This window comes from Lycorma delicatula, chromosome 13, assembly GCF_047948215.1.
Source record: "Lycorma delicatula isolate Av1 chromosome 13, ASM4794821v1, whole genome shotgun sequence".
In the NCBI taxonomy this organism is placed as follows: Eukaryota; Metazoa; Arthropoda; class Insecta; order Hemiptera; family Fulgoridae; genus Lycorma; species Lycorma delicatula.
In genome coordinates, this window is record NC_134467.1 from 8450319 (window position 1) to 8470894 (window position 20576).

The following is a 20576-nucleotide window of genomic DNA, read 5'->3' on the forward strand; positions in this document are numbered from 1 at the left end:
TTACTACCTCAGAAATTAATTTTCAATTATACTCTAATATGAAGGTTCAAATGAATTTGAAAAATTTGTCATTACTTTTCAAAGTTTAGATGGTTCTGTTATGCACAGAATGGGAATGGATTGCTGGACCATTCCGTGTTGTGGTTTTTTTTCTAGAGGAGTTCAAAAAGGATGCAACCTTATGGGAAAATGAGTAAGTTACAATAGTTGTCGAAAGTGCCCTACATTATGCATTTCACATAATTGAATATGACTTTGCATGCTCTTAAATACATATTGTAACATTTTTTTAAGTTATTGCAAAGACTCATTGTTCAATTTCCCCTTTAATTCAGGAACGGTGTGAAGATAAATTTTGTAAATGGCATCCTTTAGGTATCCCCACAAGAAAAAGTCAGGAGGGGATGAATCAGGAAACCAAGGGGGGGGGCACAACCCCTTTGAAATCACTTGTCCATTAAAACATTGATCCAAGAAAGTTATTATTGTTGTTGGCTGTTTGAGCGGTAGCAATGGCCTTATGAAACCACATGTACTCTAGCCAGTCTCCAGGTATAGTGTTTACAAATTGTTGCACCATGTTTATGTAGCGCTCAGTGTGCCATGAAAGAATTTCATGAAGAATCGCCTATGTAAAATTGTTCACCAAACCCCATTTTTTTTTGAATCGCCGAGAAAAAGCTACACGTTTTCCAGTGTCTGCAAGTAACAATACAAATTCTGTATGGATGCATTTTTAAACAATTGTGCAATGCCATGAAGGCATTACCAACGTTGAAATCAGACAGGCTAGATAGGCGTCACACAGACTTCTTGGGACAAACAGAATATGCAACTTACTCGTCGATCAACTTTTCTTGTGTTAGCACTTTTGGTCGACCGCTTTTGGCTGCATCTACCACATTCCTTGTCTATTGGAACTTGTCATACAGGCGCTTCATGGAGGACTTGTTAGGTGCATTCATACCATACTTTTCTGTGAAGGCATTCTGGGTCTGGACATAACTGGCTCATCTAATATTATATTTGGAGAAAATGCATATTCTTTGCTGCACTGTGCAACCCATTTTTTCCTTAATTAAACCACCAACAAAAGAAGGAAACGTTCTTTAATAAAGTTACATCACTTTTTGAACACTACATACCTTGGACATTCTGACGCGGTAATGTCTTCTACTATTAACAATGGCAACACTGCTTCAAAGGCTACAGTTACGCATCATTTGTGTGTTTACGGTTTCAGAATGAGTAATACCAACACTTAAATTTCAATGTGGCTACTTGATAATGATAGATGGAAACAAAGTATACTTAATTTGAAAAAGAATGTCAATCATGTTTCGATGTGGTTCAAGGCTTACAAAATTGTTGTTGTTTAAATAGTATGCGATTATAATTTTTTTAACCGTATAATTTATTTCGTATACCTTATTTTATTTTTTGAAGAACTTTTTAAGATATGAATCATATTCATAATTGGATTTAATCTTACTTTTTTTTATCTGTGTAGTTGGTACGCTGAGTATTATATAGTTAGATGGCTGACCGGTGTTTATTATGGAATGGTTTATAGTTTATCATTGGAAACGTAGAGTCTGGAATTGTTAATGTTCTGCTAAACTTTTTTTTATGGTTATTATATGTCTGACTGAGTATTATACATACTGTTTTATCGGATTATTGCTTGGTAAGTAAAATTTACCCTATTTAATATTTCCTAACCTTATTTTATCTTCCTATTGAGTATTATGTAGGCTATGGATAATTTTCATTAGTTGAAAAAGTGTTTATATTCGTATATTTTATGCGTAAGTACAAAGTTTACATTTTATACCGTTATACGTTGTGTACTGTTAGGCTATATTTTTTTGTTCTTCTTCTATATGCCACCTTACGTGGAGAAGTTTTGATTGGATTTTATCGTGGACATTCGAGAAGGAGGAACAGAAAAATCTCTAGCTTTGGAGAAGAATGGGATGAAGTGAGTAATAAAATGATAATGCAGAGGATATCTCGGTTTAGGAATATCATAAGTAAAAATTCTCATAAAAGGATCATGGGAGGAAGAAACGGATGCTTGTAGTCATTAGAAAGGGGAGCTATAAGATAATAAAAAACGTTGCACAGAACCAAGAAAAATGATTCATTTAAAGTTGAACATGTCAAAAGACATATTACACTGAAGAATTTTTTAATTGAAATATAAACAAAATGTATTACCGATTATGTTATACTTAGAAAAACTATTTTAAATATAATAAAATGTTTTAGTAGGTTTATAGTTAATATTTTTTTTTTAGATTAGGATTAGGAATGCTTCTGTTAAATAATTTATTATATTCTTGAAAGTAAGGTTGACTGTTTGATTATTATTTCATCATATTATTTTACTTTACATATAACATGGTTCATCTTGTCATTTGTAACAAAAAAATTGTGTGGAGATTTTATATTCTTGATTTACAATAGAGGTATTGCAAATGAAGTCAACTGATCATTGTTGGTTAACCATTTTTTTTTAAATTACTTTTTTGAGCATTAAAATTTTCAAACAGCAGGCTTTTTTACTTAATTTGTCATTATTAGTTTAGAAAATTATCATGTATGTAGAACTTACTGCTTGGTTATTATTTATCTGAGGCCAGTTCATGTCAAATCATCATATGCTGGTTGCCTATTTTTTTTTTCGATTTTTGTGTATTCTTTCATCTGTATTTAAAGAGTTCAAAACCTATTTTTTATTGTTTTTAAAAATGTTAAATTTTACAATGCCTGGCATGCCGATCTCTATATTTTTTGGTATTAACTAATTGATTTGGAGACTTGAAACAAAAACCATTTTATTCTACACAAAGAATATTAACAATTAAAATTCCAAGAATTGTATTTTTGTTTAGGCATTACTATTGCATCTGAAAGTTTGTGTAATGAGATTTCACAGTTGATCTTACCATAAATTGTGGTTACATCAAAAAAGTGTGTTTTACATTCACCTTTTTTAATATGTAAATTCAGTATGTACCATTAAATATGGGTCAAGATTATTTAGAGTTTACATTTTCATTGTTATGTATTACCTGTATCTTAAACATTTCTTATCAGTTAACTTGAGCATAAATTTATTTTTTATTATGAGAAATTTTTATTAAATTAACTTTACTCAGTGGCTACACAAAAGTATAATTCATGGTGTTTTAATCGTAAGTACAAGACCTAGTTCTTAAATGGAGAAGTGATACTTTCTGGTTTTACAATATTTTGAACATATTTTAAATAAATGTATCTTGCTTATCAATTGAATATCAGTATTGTAATTTTTACTGTTTATTCTACTCCTATGGGTCTTCAAACCAAACAATTCCTTTGTTTTTATTACCTTATCCATCTGATATATAAGGTGTCCAAAATTGTACATTTAGAAAAATACTGCACTTTTGACATAAAAAATAAAGGAAGAGGACATCAGAATTAAAGATTCATAAATAGACTGTGTAGAACTAAGGAGTATAAATATTAGAATTGATATAATTTCCCTTCACAGAGAAATATTTATGCAAAGGTTTCAATTTTTCCATACTAAATCCTCTGATTCAGAACTGATATTAGGGCATAAATATACAAGGTGGGGAAATTATGTGAATAACATAATATTTTTGTATAGAATACAGTGGTTTTATTTTCAAGCCTCTAAGTCAATTAGTTTCCAAGAGGAAAAACAGCAAATCCCAAAAAATGCAAGGATGAGTGTGTGTGTGTGGCATTGTAAAATTTAACCTAACCTAATTTTAAAAAAAAAGAAAAAATTAGTTTCTAAACTTTTGAAATATGAGAGAATAAATGTATGAAAAATTATAAAAATCAAAATAGTCATGCAACCATATAATTCTAGGTGGGTGAATTGATATGGAATGACAGTCTTATTACAAAAGAGAAACCAATATTTTCTACATTAATTACTGTGTAATTTTTTTTTACAGGACTGCAAATAAACAAACTATTGGAAAAAATATTGTAATATTATAAGGACTACTACATTAGTAAATAAATAAGCTTGTATATTAAAGCATACTGAATCTTTTTTGTATGGAATGGCTTTAAATATTTCAATCGTACCTTTTGTTTCAGCTTTTCATCATTAGTTCGGTGTGCCAATTTTTTCTTATAAGTCTATTACTACTGATATGATGTCAACTGATAAAGGTGCGAGTTCTACTAATAATCCGTTAGAACAGTTTGTTCTTTTATCTAAAAATGCAAAGGGAGCAGCTGCTGTAGAGTTAGTGAAGCAAGTAATCAGCACACCTGGTGTACATGTGTTTGGTGAATTGCTCTCCATGCCCAATATTATGGAGGTGATATGAATATAATTTTAAAAATATCTTAATGTTATGCACTTGTTAGAAGATATGAATCGTATTTTAGTTTGATTTTATTACAATCTTAAGTATAATACAATTTACTACCTCTAATGAGAACTGAAATAGCAGTTTAAAAAGAATGGCTATTGTATTTAAGCTGAAGATGTAAAGATTAAAAAAAAAAAATTACTTAATGAAAAATAAAACTGGTCTTAAATATACATAAACATTAATTTTTTATGTAATCTGTAAGACATACTGAGGATATACATTGTACAATTGCCCCGTACGGTTATGTACGGGGCAATTGTATACCTAATCAAAAGCATCTGAATTTCAATCAATAAAATATGATTTGACTTGCTTTTTGATATTGTCAGCATTGAGACTTAACAGCTGACTGTTCATAGTTGATTTTAAAGTTTCAGTATTGAATCAATACTTTTTATTTTCATAATTATTGAAGCTTTTGTTTCTAGCATGTAACAATGGTTTTTAACACTTTAAGCTAACATTTTTCGGTTGAAAATCTGTTTCGTTGTGTTGAGTATGCAAAATACATGAAGGAAAGGTTTCCAGACATCAAAGTTTGGTAAAACTGAAACTTAAAAAGTAGATGTCAAAGACATCTGTTCAGAAGACCGCTTATCATGCCAGAGGAAAATTCAGATGATATTTCTGATCGTATTGCACAAAGTCCAAAAAAATCTGACAGAAAATTGGCAAAGCAAGCAGAAATCTCAAGGTTTAGTGACCAAAGAACTATTATTATACCTATATAAAATAATGGTACTGGATCAGTTACACAATACTGATTTTCCTAAATCTGTTGAATATCATCAGTGGTTTTTGGATTTTATAAATGAAAAAAAAAGACATACTTGAAGGAACTCTTTTTTAGATGAAATATAGTTTCATTTATCAGGCCATGTCAACAGCTAGAACTATCTGGTATGGTTTGCGAATAATCCTCTTGAGATCTTGTAACGGCCATTGAATGACAAAAAAATAAGAGTTTGGTATGCTGTATCACTTAAGTAGATAATCATTCAAATTTTTCAAAACGCTATCTCAATGAAATCATTTATCCTTTGATCAACAAACGAAATGAAAAAATTGCTGAAGCGTACATCCAACAAGATGAAGCAACAACGAAAGTGATTTGCTAAATTTGTTGCGTGAATTTTTCAGGAATTTGCTCATTTCAAATCACATCCGACTACCAAAATTCCCAGATATTAAATCTACAGATTTTTATTTAAGGGAGCAATGAAAGGATGTATTTACAAGTATGTTCTTCACCTTGGCTAAACTGTAAAATAACATAACTGAATCTGTAAAGGCAACCATTAATTTGGTGCATCAGGTTGTTTTTTCAAACATGTTCAGACTTGCCTGTAAGCAAATGGTGGGCATATTGAGTATCTTCTGTGAATAAAAAATTGTAAGCATTATGCATTTTTTTTTTTGTGATTGCAATGAATTAATTATTTGTAAAGATTAGTACCAGTTTCATTTGGGAAGTTCGATATAATGTTGACATTTCACTATCAGGAAATAAAATTAAAAATGGTTTACTTTTTTTTATAATTAACCGCAATGCTACAGGTTCATCAAATTTAAAATCTTAAAAGTAATGCAGAAAAGGAGATATTTTAATACAGTATAATATTTCAAATTTTATATCGAATAGGATGCAACTTTAACAAAAGCTTTTTCTTTTGTGATTTCATACTTTAGTTTTTATTATAAATTACTTGAATATTTTCAATTAAACAATCCAATTGATATAATATTGTTAATTTTTTAAAACATCAAGTTTGATAAGTCTGTATAGATTTTAGGAAATATTTCTTATTTAATTTTGTGAATTTCTCGCATGTATTTATTTTTTTTAATGTTTTTTTAGTTGGAAAAAGGACCTAATGCTTGTTATTACCATACGTTATGTCTGTTTGCTTACGGAACTTACCGGCAGTATCTCGAAAATAAACATAATCTTATTGAATTGAATGAAATTGAAAAGAAGAAATTACAGCATCTTACCATTGTTACTTTAGCGACTGAAATGAAGGTACTTAAACTATTTTTTAAAAACATTTTTTTTCACTGAATGATTCTCAAAGTCATAAGTGTCATTCACCCCTGTTGGCAGGACTTTTCAGGGAGGCATTTTAAATAAATATTCTTAAACATGTGGCTAATTCTGAGCAATTTGTCAACTTCAGTTTTATTTATGTTTCAATATACCAATAGTAGGTACGCTCAGGATCAGGAAAACATAAGATCTAAATGTCAGAGAGCAGTTTTGGACAGCAGGTGACAAGTGCAAGGTCGAAGTCCAGGCCAATTTTATCAGTTCTCTAGTCAATTAGCTATCAGTTTTCCGATTTATTGAGAGCTGTTCAGATGCTAATCCATTCTGTGAAGAGAGGTTAGAGTTTGAGGTAAGGTTATACTTATTTGCAGAGAGGTTAGGGATAAATTGCCAAGTATTCCAATGCTTACCACCATCTTATAGGACACTTGGCCTAATTTATTTTTAAACAGAAATATACTACAGAGAAAGACTTTGCCACATATTCCACACTATGAATCATGTGTACGACAGATAATTACCTTACAAAGAAGCCCATCAGTCATCTAAAATAGCCGACTCCAAGTCCGACTATGATGACTATTAAGGTTAGTTTACGGTTTATTCCTCTCCACAAAACCTTAATATAGCTTCTCTCCACATAATAAATTAGCATCTAGATAGGTTGCCATAACTCACAAAACTGATTGCTGATCGACTAGAGCTGATGTGGTATAACCTTGCACAGATCACACCCTGTCCAAACCTGCTTTCTAACATTTAGATCTTTTGTTTTCTTGATCTCAAGCATATCTACTGTGTTATATTAAAGTATGAACAAAATTGAAGATGATCAACTAATTGCTCAGAATTACCAAACACGTTTGAAAATATTTTGTTTTCAAATTATGGCTAGGAAAAACGTTTCCCCCTGATTTCTGATCTGAATGTGAAAGTAGTTATTTAATTCATGGAATACAAATTACATGTAGAAAAATTAATGGTTTTATATTAAATCAAAAAAATTCCTACAACTGTATAATTTTCAAGAAAATTGTTGTAGAATTAAAAAAAAAATTACTTTTTAAGTTTAGTAAAAAAGAATTTCCTGAAGAAATTAAGTACTTAAAATTGAGTATTTATAAAAATAAATATACAAATTTTTTTTAAAGAAATTTTGTATATTAGGTAATTTAACAAATTTAATTTATATCAAATTTTAAAAAAAGTGTGTTTTACTCTCAATTACTTTTAAACTACTAAATATTGATTTCTATAACTTTTTTTTGTGAAATATCACATAAAAATAATAATTTTATACTTTAAATTTTATACTTTATATTTTAAAATTTGTTCCAAAATTTTTGAATTTTGAAAAAACAGCACCGAATAGAAGTTGCTCAGGAGTCGCTAAATGAAGTCAACAATGATGCAGAACTACTGAAACATGTCATAACAGGTGATGAAACATTGGTTTACAGATATGATGACAAAACTAATGCTCAATCGTCCCAGCGGATGCATTCTGGATCGCCAAGACTGAAAAAAGTTCAATGAGTACAGTAGCATGTGAATGAAGGTTATGCTTACCATGTTCTTTGATTTTAACGTCGAAGTACATCGTGAGTTCTTGCCACAGGGTCAGACAATCTATAAGGAGTATTACCTACAAGTTCAGTACCATTTGCATGAAACAATCCAAAAAAAAAGCCTGGATTTGTGGTGAAACAATTCATGACTTTTGCTCCATGATAATATGCCTGCTCACATTTCATTACCTGCTTGTCAGTTTTTTTTGTCAAAAATAACACTGTAATGACACCCGAACCGCCATATTTGCCAGACATGGTTCCGTGTGACTTTTTTCTATCACCAAAAATAAAGACAACTTTAAAGGGCCGTCATTTTACAAGCATAGATGAGATTAAAAGTGAACAGCTGAAAGAGCTAAACACTATTCCAAAGATCAAGTTCAAGTAGTGTTTCAGATATTGGAAAAAGCGCTTGCATAAGTGTATAATATCTAATGGGGACTATTTTGAAGGGGATAACATTAATGTAGACGTATAAACAAAATTCTTTCCAAAAAACAAAAATTCTCATTACTTTTTAAACACACCTCATTTATCAAGAGTAATAAAATACAAAACAGAAAACACGTAAAGAACACTTAAACTATAATGTGTTGTTTTTTTATATTTCACCAGTTCTTATCTGCAGCTATCAGTGATGATTATCTTGCTGTGTTAAAATGTGCATTTTCTTTTGGCAATTTTAAATAAATAAAAAAACAGTGTTATAAAAATGGAAAAATACAGGATGTGATAAATTAATTATTAAAAAAAAAATATAATTGTAATATAAAAATTATAAATACAAGAGAAATAACATTTACTAGATGAAATTTACTAATAACAATCCTAGAGACTTTCAAAAAGTAAAGTGAAATTTAAAAAATTAATATTTTTATTCTCACATACTTAAATGAACTATGCTTATCTTCAACATAATCCCTATCTACAGCTGTAGATTTAGTTTATCTTTTAACAAGTTTTTAAATTCTTTTCTGGAAGGAACTTTTCAGTGTGATGCATAACCAATTTTACATTGCTTCCATGACTTCATCAGAAAAAAAACTTTCCTAAGCTCTTTCAGTGAGCCAAAATGATGAAAATGACTTGATGATCATCAGAATTGTACAGTAGGTGGTTTAGTAACTAAAAAAAAAAGATGTTGAAAACAGAGGATTGTTTCCTTGACCATATGAAGTTATGTGTTATCCTGAAGCAAAATTACAACTTTTTGAGAGTTTTTCATACCTTTTGGATTTAATTTTTGTTTTCAGTGATTACAGTAAATCGTAATGCGCAGTAGTGCAATAGTGACCTAATGTATTAATTCACTAACATTCATCACTTTGTTCATTAATATTAATATATACAGAAATATGAATATATATATATATATATATATATATATATATATATATATATTGTGAATATAAATATAGTACTAGTATATTAAATTTTCCAGATATTTCTGGAAAAACCATTGAATTTAATAAAATAAATTTCTTTGTGATGAGATATTCCAGATTAAGCCGTACCAATATCTGGTAACTATCACACTAAAGGTTACCTTTTAATAGAAAAAAAATTATTGATCCTATAATGGTTATTCCTAACTGATCACATGAGTTGTGTTAGGGTTTTACTACTTTGTTATATGATCCAGATATTGTGATTTATACTGCTGGATCCAGACAAGGCGATTCAGTTTAAATGTTTGTAACTTTGATGCTGTATATTGCAGATGGATTCTATCATATTCTCTTGTGCTGTAATTTTATAAGCGATCTTTAAGTGCTACTTATATCTGAATTTCTATCATTACTATCTTTGTTATGTCCATTGATGATTGTATCTAGTTATAGTATTTTTATAAATAGTATTTACAAAAAGTGCATGAATTTTCATGAAGATTTTATTTTGGTTGAGAATGGAATTATCTTTAAATGTAAAATTAATTTTTTATTAATTTTATGTTTTTAATTTATTATAGGAGATTATAATCGGTCAACATTCAATTACAAAGTATTTACATCGTAAAAATGAAATATCAGTTCTTTAAAGAGTTTCTGTGATATTTAACTTAATGGTTTTGTATATTGTTCTTTCTTTAATGTAGATGTTAAATAGCTATTTGAACATTTTGCATTAGTCGGGTCTATCTTCTTGCTAGAGACTTGCATATTAGGTTTAACAAGAGCGCCTTGTGGTTATTGAAAGTTAGTAATGTTTTGCAGTAAGTTGAAGAAAAAATAATTTAATAATTTGTATTTATTTTATTTTATTTTTAATTTTATTTTACAGTGCATCCCGTATTCAGTGTTACTCCAAGACTTGGATATTAAAAATGTTAGAGATTTGGAAGATTTAATTATTGAAGCCATTTATTCCGGTTAGTCTAATTTTTTAAAAGTTTATTTATTCATATATTTATTATTTGTATTATTACTATATTTCAAAAATTGTTTAATTGATAGGCATTCAAGGCAAGTTCAGAAAGTAAATTCTGTTTCCAAATGTGGCCATAAAGCCCTTCAATTGTCTCATGAGTGCATACATGGTGAGCTGCTTTATATATTAATTTGCTGCACACACTGGACACGTTTATTTTATTTTAGTTTGTTCTTGTTATTGTGGCAATGTTCATGTTTTGTGGGAATTAAAAATTTACTGACTTGCAGGAAACAATCTGTTTTCCCTCTTTTTGATATTTATATATATATATATATATATATATATATATATATATATATTAACAATTTCGTGAATATTCAAATAATTCACTAATATGTTGACCACTATGTCAGTAAAATTTAGTATTATATGAAAGAAATGTAGAACACCAAAACAATAATTAAATTAAATTAAACTTAGCATATTAATTTCCAAAAATCAATAAATTTATGCAGGATCCTCCGTCTTCAGTTGGTATTGAATTCTAGAATTAAAAATTGTTATTTTAAATTGTTCTCTGATTTAAACATTTTAAAGTAATTTTAGAGACTTTAAAAGTATTTAATAATAATTAAAAAAATTAATGTAGTCGAAAAATAATACATTTATAAATATAAACAAAAATATAAAATGATGAACAACCACTAGATCGCATTCAAAGATGATGATTTAATTAAAAACATAATAAAATTATTATTTAATAGTCTGCAATAATGACAATAGAACAAAGGAAAATACTGTGTTTTAAATAATACATCATTTCACTACTGGACAGGAAAATTTGTTTATGCATTCATAATAGTATTCAAAAATTTTAAACCAAGAACAATCTAAGATAACAATTTTTTAAAAGAATTATATATAATGTAGTTGTAGAATTCAATGCCAACTGAAGATGTGGGACCCTGTGAAAATTGATTCTTGGAAATGAAGGAAGAACCAGTAGAAAAGAGAAATAAATGATTGGAGAATGAGAACTAATTTAGAGTTAGAGCAACTGGTTGAAGAACCTGTTATCATCACAGGGTGAAGCTAGGAAGAATTAGATGGGTTGGACATAGCTGATGAATGCTGGTGGATAAAGCTATTAGAAAAGTATTTGGTGAAAACCAGATGGAAGAAGAAAATCAAGAGAGAGATTGTTGATGATATAGAGAATAATTGAGGAGGATGAGAGTAAGATGGAAGAGTGTTACTGAGGGTTCAGAATGTTTTAAGTTTGCATTTTCTACATTAAAAGTAATTCCTTAACCATTGCTCTACATTACACCTGGGGGGGGGGGGCGGATAGGCCAACACTTTATGTAAGGGAGGATGGTTAAGATGTTAACACTATATGGAATTGTTTAATTTGCCTTATATCAAAATAATAAATATCTATCATATTTGTATAACCTTAAGAGTTAGCCATTATTTTATATAGTTTGAAGATATTTTTAATTATTAAACTATTTACAAATCATATTACAAAGTTCTCCCAGGACTTTCATACGCTATTGTACTCGTGAAAATAATGGAATAAGTTCATATAAGCATGTCCTATAATACTTTGCGAGTTAACGGCTAGTGAAATATTTTGCTCAGATTTCAGCTAGCCCGGTGAAATTTAGTTCGTACTGAAATTTTTGGGATGTTAATTAAGGGGCAGGGGCAATATTAGTGATTTCTTTTGGTTTTTGAACTGAGACTTTGAATAAAATAAGTCCCAGAAACAAAAATATATTCTCATGAGGAATTAATTATTCACATTATGATGTGCCTTAGCAACTTAGAACAGCCCTGAAGAACTAAAAGGAGCAATACAAAAGCAGTACAGAAGTGTGCCAAGAAATGTGTTGAAAATGGTGGGTTCATTTTTAAACATTTATTATTGTCTGATATGTATAATGTACTTTGGTCTATTGTACTGTTTATAAATAGAATTCAAATTTATCTCACTTTTTTGTTTTATTCAACCTATCTTACACCATTTTATTCAGAATCAAATTCTCTACTAGTTTGTTTAAACGTTTTATGTGTTTGCGTATTTAATAATGTTATTGTATATCAAGCATAAAAAAAGGGATTTTTTTACAGCAGTTTATTGGTTTTCACCCCAGATTCTAAAAACCTACTGCAGATAAGGTTCAGGGACCTATTTTATTTGATTTTTCAAGTTAAAGACCATAAGAAATCACTGATTCTGTATCTTAATTAACATCCTAAAAATTTTAGTACCACCTCATTTTGCCAGTGTAGCTGAAATCCAAGCAAAATCTTTTACCGATTGTAATTCGCAAATGCAGCATTTTAGGAGGTATGTTTATGTGAACTTTTCCATTATTTTCATGAGTACAGTAGGTTTTGAAAGTCCCAGGAGAACTTCATGATACACTCTGTGTAATGATTAAAAGAAAAAGTATAATTATTTTTAATTTAGATATAATACATGGAAAATTGGATCAAAAGAATTCTCAGCTGGAAGTTGATTACGCGATCGGTCGTGATACTCAGCCGTCTAACATGGGTCAAGTTATATCTACATTACAGGAGTGGTGTGATTCTTGTGAGGCTGTTCTTGCTTGTGTTGAATCACAGATAAATCGGGCCAATGTTGAGAAGAATCGAGCTTTAAAACATAGAGATGCCATCGAACAAGAGGTTTGTAAAATAGTAAAATTATTTGTTCTAATAATACGATTAAAATTTGATGTCTATAATAAATTTTTTGGAACTTTTTTAATAATTTTTATTGATGTATAACTATTTAGTAAAAAATATCTGCTCTATCAAATGTATGAGGTTCATTTTTTTTATAAGTAAGGATTGTTTTGTTGTTATAAGTGAAAATAGTTTATTTTTATTCAAACTGTTTGTTTTTTCATAAGTGGAAATATGGCTTAAGCTTATTTTTCTAAAATAATCTATAGACACTCTATAGTAGATGTTCAAGCATTTTTCAGATCAGGAATCAAGCTTGATGAACCTCTCATTGAAGAACTTTACCACAAATTCCTTTAACAAGTTTGCGACAACTTGATGAATGTCATCATCAGTTTGCGTGGGTCTTTATAAAACTTTATTTAATTTTAGTGAAAGATGAAACTCAGATGGTGCCATGGATTATATGGAGAATGTTCGAGTTCCACCTTTAAAAATATTTACAATCATTCTCCTGTATTTTGAGTAATGTGAGATAGTAAATAAACTACCTTAGTGAGAGGCTATGTTGACTTCTGTATAGTCTCCCATACCTTTTTAATCTTCACAATACATTTCTATCTTGATTAGTCTTCAAGGCAGATAATTAATCAAAATATTGATAAAGTACATGACTACTTGTCGGATTGCATGGCTCTGTTTAAGGATGCGCACCTAATTGTGGAAAAATCTGTTACCAGGGGAAGCCTGCAGGGCTCCGTTCTTGGTCCCTTGCTGTGGAACCTGGTATTCGACGGATTTTTGGGACTGACATTCCCTGAAGGGGTCACGGCCCAGGCTTTCGCTGATGACTGTCTCCTGTTAGTTCGTGGTAATTCACGACTGCAGCTAGAAGATCGAGCGCAGGCGGCTTTGTCAACCTCAGAGGGCTGGATTTAAAATTCAAGGATTTCTGTGCCCAAGATGAAGTTTCTGCTTCTCAAGGGTGCAGACAAATTATCATACAGTCGTATCCCCATATTAAGTATAAAGGCTGTGTAATCTGTTGAGTTCGAGTTGATAAATATCTAGGTGTTTTGTTTGATGAGAAGTTGCAGTTTAGCAACCACATTAGGCAAGTAGTGGCAGACACCATCTCTGTGATGCACAAGCTTAAGAGAATTGCTTGAAAAGATTACGGACTGTCAGGCCGTCATATGTACATGGTGTGCTGAGGTGTCTTTGAAAGTATGACCTCTTACGCGGCGTCCATTTGGGTGCATAGGTTGGAAAGGGATTGAGCACTTATTCAAAATGTAAGGAGTGCCCAGTGCAGAGCCTTAATTGTATGAGCTGGTGTTTTTAAAACAACCTCCTATGAGGCTACCACTGTATTGAGAAAGGCTCTCCTAATCGATTTAATGGTGAAAGTTTGGGCGGCCATGTGGAAATTGCAAAGAGGCAGGGAGGCCGAGGTATTTGGGATGTGGTTTCGAGCTGGGCCTGTACAAGAGCAGAATGGTGATCTCAATGCACCGGTTCTAAACTTCGAACAGTTGCCCATCTTCCGCCTGCGGAGGAGGCTTTCGCGATAGAAGCATGGTAGCAAGAATGGCATGCCACGACTAAGGGAAGGTCCTTGTATAGATTTATACAGGATCTGGGGGGATGGTATGCCTCTCTTTCATTTTTAAGGGCAACAAGAACCCTTAAAAATGGTCTCCAACCATGTAAATTTAGACCAATATTTGTTTCGGTTCCATCTGGCAGCTGATGAGATGTGCAGGGAGGTAAAATTGAACAAACACATGATGTTCGATTGCCGATCTCTGGGGGGGGGGAGAACTCAGGCCACCCTAGAACTTAGAGGTCAAGGGGAAAATTGGCCAATCACAAGCGGCAAGTCAATTTGGCGAGAGCCGCATTGTCTGACTGTGTGGGAGTTTCTTGATGCGGTTGCTTTGTTTCACCGACATCAGTAGTTTATCTAAGGGAAAAGATCCTACTGCGCTGCTGTAGGAAGCTAATCGAGAGATCTGTCTGGCTACCAGCCAGAATAAGGCTCCAAGAACTTTAATGGTGGATAGGTACTTGCTGGCATTCAGCGGCCTAGGCATGGCAGCGAATTTCTGTCTTTGACAAGATAAATTAATTATTGATAGTCATATATGTTTTAGTAGTTGACGGGGTGTGCCTACCCATTTTAGTGATATATGACAAGTGGGCGGTAGGACACGCAAGCAAGTGGTGCATGGTACCACGCTTATTCCGCTCACGCGTTTAGGTTAGCTCTAGAAAGTAGTTGGGACACCGGTCACTAAACTGTTCTGAGGCTCAATAGCCATTTGTGGCACAGACATTCAGTCTTATGCTTTAGGGTGACCGAATGGGGTGGTGGCGAGAGAATGCCAAACAAACCAGTGCCTGACTGGGATTTGAACCTTGGACCTCCAATTATGACTGATTACTACAATAAAAAATAAGTTCAGTTACTTTTTGATTACACCTTGTGTGTGTGTGTGTGTGTGTCTAATAATAAAATAAATCTTACTTAAAGTTAACTCTCTTATATCGTCTACAGGATTATATATGTCTATTGTGAATTTTTTTTATTATACTTTTTCTAATGATGAAATTTCTTTATTCTGTTTGCTTTTTTTATAGGTAATAAATATTAAAAAAACTTTAAAATCTCAATCACAAGATACTGATGAATCAATGGCCACCGATTCCAGAGAAGCTATATCTCAAGTTGGTAGTGATAAAACTAAAAAGGTTGTTAAAACAAAAGGTATAAGAGGTAGTGGCAAGTTTTGGCAAAAATGAAAATTGTAAATAACTTAACAAAAAAAGAAAAACTGGAAAATAAATTAACCATTTATTTTATTTATTACTTATAAAACATCTGTTAATATATATTAATTAATATTTTGATTTTGTTTATTATTTTAAAATAAATCATTTTTCATTCAGAGTGTTTTTTATTTTTATGTAACATTGTGAAATAAGTAAAAAGCTGTATTCTCTACATACTTAAAAAAACAATGTCTTTATAAGACATTATTATTTCTCATTAAAAAGAAATAATAATAATAATAATAGGTTGTATTGTATGAAAGTGTTATAACGCTTACTTGATCATTTTTATGATCAGAGTTAACTGATGATCAATGTCGTTGCTAGCTTTTGTTTTCTCTGATGCTTGCATAAGATTTAAATTGTATCGTTCATGCATCCATAAAATTGAGATTTTTCAAGTTACAAAAAACTGGCAGAGTATTATATGATTTTCTTGGCTACAGTGATCCAAAAATAGTATTGTAAAATTGCAAAAAAATATTTTTAAAAATTGTAAAATAAAAATTTTTACAAATCTGTAAAAAAAAAATAGTAGAATAAAAAATAAAGTAAAATTGTAAAAATTCTTTGAAATTGTAAAATAAAATAGCCATAAAAATTATTATATGTTCTTGCGCACAAGTTTGACTTAGACTTTTAATGATGTTTTAATACTCACCAAAAAGTTATCAGAATTTTTAAAAATTTGAGAGAAAATATCAAGGGGGCTTTTTTTTATTGATTATGACAATTACCAAAATAAGATTCAAGCATTAAAATTAAGCATCAAAAGGTTTTTTAATTTTAGGAATTTTTTTATTCTATGTGGAAGATTTAGGAAAAATTTAATGATAAAAATGAAAAAAGTTGAATTTATATTTTTTAGAGGTGGGGAATGAATTTTAAGAAAATTTTTTCTAAAAATATTCATTTATAGATTAAACTTAACAAATTTGCTTAATTAAAGTGAATCTAATGCTCTCTTCAATATAGGCTAAAATAAGAAACAGAAAATTTTCAAAACAAAACTTCTACTTCTGCTCTATTATTAAGAAAGTAAATTTAAAGGTGTGATGGGTATATAATGCAATGACTCAACCAGCACAGCCATTGTTATTCTGTGTGCGACAGAACTGGCTGCACCTGCCTCCAGTTTCTTGACTGAAATACATAAAATAAAATAAAAAATGAGGAATAAAGAGTCGCAGTCACCTTTTCGTGGATGATAATGCTAAAAACCATGCAAAATATTTTTTACCCATATGACGGACAGATAACGAGCTTCACTGCTATTTTTAAGATGGGGGGAGCCACTATTCTGAAACCTGCATACTTTAGAAAATTTCAAGTCCTATACTGGCCAAACTGTTGTGTTGAAAAAATTACTATACGCTGAAAGTTTTTATAAATTGAACAGACTTTAATTGTTATTTATCAATATTTTCACGCAAGCATGAGGATAATGACTCGTGAAGATCCAGGGGTTCTATCTCCTGGCCAGACATTAAGAGCAAGCCCTGAGCAGCTAGTATATTAATAAAAATATTAAAGTATAATTGGGACACATATCCACAACACATCTAAAACCTCCCTATATAACAAAAACATTGTTGCTTACTGTGTGTAACTTCACCAGCCAAACAAAGAGCACATTAAATAAAAAACATAAAATTCCTCCATCAACCGATGGTCATGTTTTGACTTCAAAGCAACAAACAGAATAGGTAAAATTGTAACTATAATAAAGGTAGACTGTTAAACCTGGCAGCCCAAGTGTATTCAAAATAAATGTGGTGGTTGCAATAAATAATAATACTAGATAAACTATACAGATCTGAACAACACAAACGACACATAATAATATCAAATTGTAAAGTTACCTCTCATAGGAGCAGGATACTCATACAAAAACATTAAACACAGTATACAAATTTAATATGGACAAAAAAGGATTTCAACATAGCTGATTAGTATGAAACTTACAAACTTAACCGTGTTACCAAACTCAAAATCCATGTTACCAGTAACACCATTAAGGAAGGATTAAATTATTAGAAGGAAGATCCTGATTATTAGAATCAAAAATCTTTTAGAGAGAGACAGTTGAAGGCTTAATATTTGAAGGCGAGTGAATTTTGAAATTCTATATTTTATCATTCTGTTAAATGTGAAATTAAAAGAGAAATTATACCATAGACACCACTTTCAAGGGAAGTACTGATTTGGAAATTAAATTGATACTGCAGAAGAGAAAGAGTTAAGAACTTGGTTCACCCAGTATGAAACTTTATTTTAATTGATAAAAGTTATTGTCTAGAGATGAAAATTTTTACTTATCACTATAAATAACAAATCTGAATGTCAAAAATATGGTACTTACATATTAACGCCACCCCAGCTACAGCTTTATTTAAAAACAAGTCAATCTGATTTCGGTGGAAGTTGAACAGTCTCTATTAATTTTAATAAATGGTTATTTATATTTATTTAATCAAATATAATATTTATAATTTAATCAAACTTAACCTATGCTTGTTAACCTTGACTAATTAACACCGTAATTTTTTGAGTATTTATTTAATAAATTCAGTAATTATTGCAATTATTTATTATTTAAATAATCAAAACACTCCTGTTAATTAGTCAACACCGTAATTTTTTGAGTATTTATTTAATAAATTCAGTAATTATTGCAATTATTTAAATAATCAAAACACTCCTGTTAATTAGTCAAGGTTACCGAGCGTAGGTTAAGTTTGGTTAAATTATATTTTATTTATTTAAAATAAATAAATATAAATAACCATTTATTAAAATTAATAAAGAGACTGTTTTGAATCTATATTAAACTCTATATCGGCCCATTTTCCACCGAAATCCGATTGACTACTTTGTTTTTAAATAAAGCTGTAGCTGTGGTGGCATTAAATACGTAAGTACCAAAAATATTTTACTTTGATGACAAGAATAATTCTTTTTCATCATTATCAAATATTTATTATGCTTACATATATATTCCCATATAAAGTGTAATTTCATCTCTTGGAAGTCCCAAAAAAAAATGAGAATGGTTTTTTTCAGTGTACAAATACAGGTTGTTTGGTGCCTACAAGCATGAATTATATAAATCGTATTCAGAAAATTAAAAATGTTAACTTATCCTTGTGTTTATATTCATAAATCTAAAGTCTTGGACAAAATAATAGTCACTTATTTTTAATAAAGTAACAATACCCATTTCCAACCGCACAACAGAATGTTTTCATATAACTAAACACAATACTTCAGCTTATGAGAAAGGGTTTATTTTGTTTCTAGTAACAAATTTAATAAGTTACCAAATCATTTAAACAGTCTTCCGACCATAGTGTTTACTTGAAGTACAATTAAACAATTTTTGTTTATAGACTCAATATTACTGTTCTGTCAATGAATTTTTAAATAATAGATGGGAACAGTAAGCACTGGGGAGCTGCTGAGTCGGCTTTGGGATTCACCTGAGTCTAGGGGGTAGAATTCTCTGGCTATACAGTCGGGCTCGACCAGACCGGTCAGTATAATATTATTTTATGTGTTTATATTTTAAATAATTAATACGGACTTTAATTGCATCTATTTTGTAACTAATTGTATATTTTGTGATGCTATTATGATCCAAGCAAGTATTCTTTTTTTATCAAATAGTAGCATATATTTTCATTCCTGATGTGATTATTATAATATATTTTTATACACAAATTAGAACAAAAGATTTATTTATTTAGTAATTAAACTATATTTTTTGTATTATTTAATAAAAGTTTGATAATTATAAAATTATGTATTATACAGTGTGATCATTTTATTGTGCGCTGTATGCATTACTTGAACAGTCTCCCAGGAAATGTTTGTATAAATTATCATCAGACAGGAATATCATATGGTCGTGTGTAAAGGGCCACAAAGAAATTAGGTCTACTTGCATGTTGAATACACTGCGTTCAGGAACTGAAACCCCCATACACCTTACATGAATCACCGCAGCGGTGATTCATGTACTCACAGAAGGTGCGATTTCGACGAATAGTGAGCCCGATTTTTTTTTAATGAAATTGACAATCCAGCATACCAGGATATAATTATGCAATTTGTAGCTGTTCCTCAAGCTGATGAACACTATTGTTACTGCAGTTAGACAGGGCAATGTACCATACATCCAAAAACAACATAGAATTTCTGGAAAAAATGTTTAGTGATATGATCTCAAAATGTGGTCCCCTTGTTCGCCTGACTTATTGTCACCAGATTTCTTTCTCTGGGACTTTTTAAAAGGTCATTTATATCAAATAAACCAATATGCTCTATAAGACCTGAAGCAAGCCGTTCATTACTGTAGAGATAAATTCCATTAGTCCTGATGTCTTACAAAGGGTGTCAAAAAATATGGTGTGAAGGGTTCGGACCTGCCTTCAGGAAAATGGTTGACATTTCCAGTACTTGCTGTAAGACATTACTAGTTCTGCTTAATTACATTCCATGAATCAAATGAAATGTGATTATTTCTGTATTAAAGTCCACAGCAGAATTATAGTGTATAATATCATGATGTGCATGATAAAATGATCACACTTTATGCGAGGTCTGTAAATAAAATAGTGAGACTGGATTTACAATCCAATTATA

At 30.5% G+C, this 20576-nt stretch overlaps 1 protein-coding gene across 2 annotated transcripts; it reads left to right on the forward strand.

The window, feature by feature from the left end:
* Positions 1-1514: 1514 nt before the first annotated feature.
* CSN7 (COP9 signalosome subunit 7) lies at positions 1515-16048 on the forward strand. Of its 2 annotated transcripts, none has more exons than XM_075381328.1 (6): positions 1515-1687; positions 4126-4352; positions 6268-6432; positions 10308-10395; positions 12877-13097; positions 15741-16048. In XM_075381328.1, exons 2-6 carry the CDS (start codon positions 4182-4184, stop codon positions 15900-15902), a joined length of 807 nt encoding a protein of 268 aa, XP_075237443.1. In that variant the 5' UTR covers positions 1515-1687; positions 4126-4181; the 3' UTR covers positions 15903-16048. The 2 variants fall into 2 exon arrangements, with proteins under 2 accessions (XP_075237443.1, XP_075237444.1); XM_075381329.1 differs by lacking the exon at positions 1515-1687 and adding an exon at positions 1846-1981.
* The last annotated feature ends 4528 nt before the right edge of the window (positions 16049-20576 follow it).

What these genes read in the sequence shown, in the direction of transcription:
- CSN7 (XM_075381328.1), top strand. Translation starts at nt 4,182, where the DNA reads ATGATGTCAACTGATAAAGGTGCGAGTTCTACTAATAATCCGTTAGAA. An exon ending in CTTTAGCGACTGAAATGAAG is followed by an intron (nt 6,433 to 10,307) that starts GTACTTAAACTA and finishes TTTATTTTACAG; the next exon opens with TGCATCCCGTATTCAGTGTT. An exon ending in GAGATGCCATCGAACAAGAG is followed by an intron (nt 13,098 to 15,740) that starts GTTTGTAAAATA and finishes CTTTTTTTATAG; the next exon opens with GTAATAAATATTAAAAAAAC.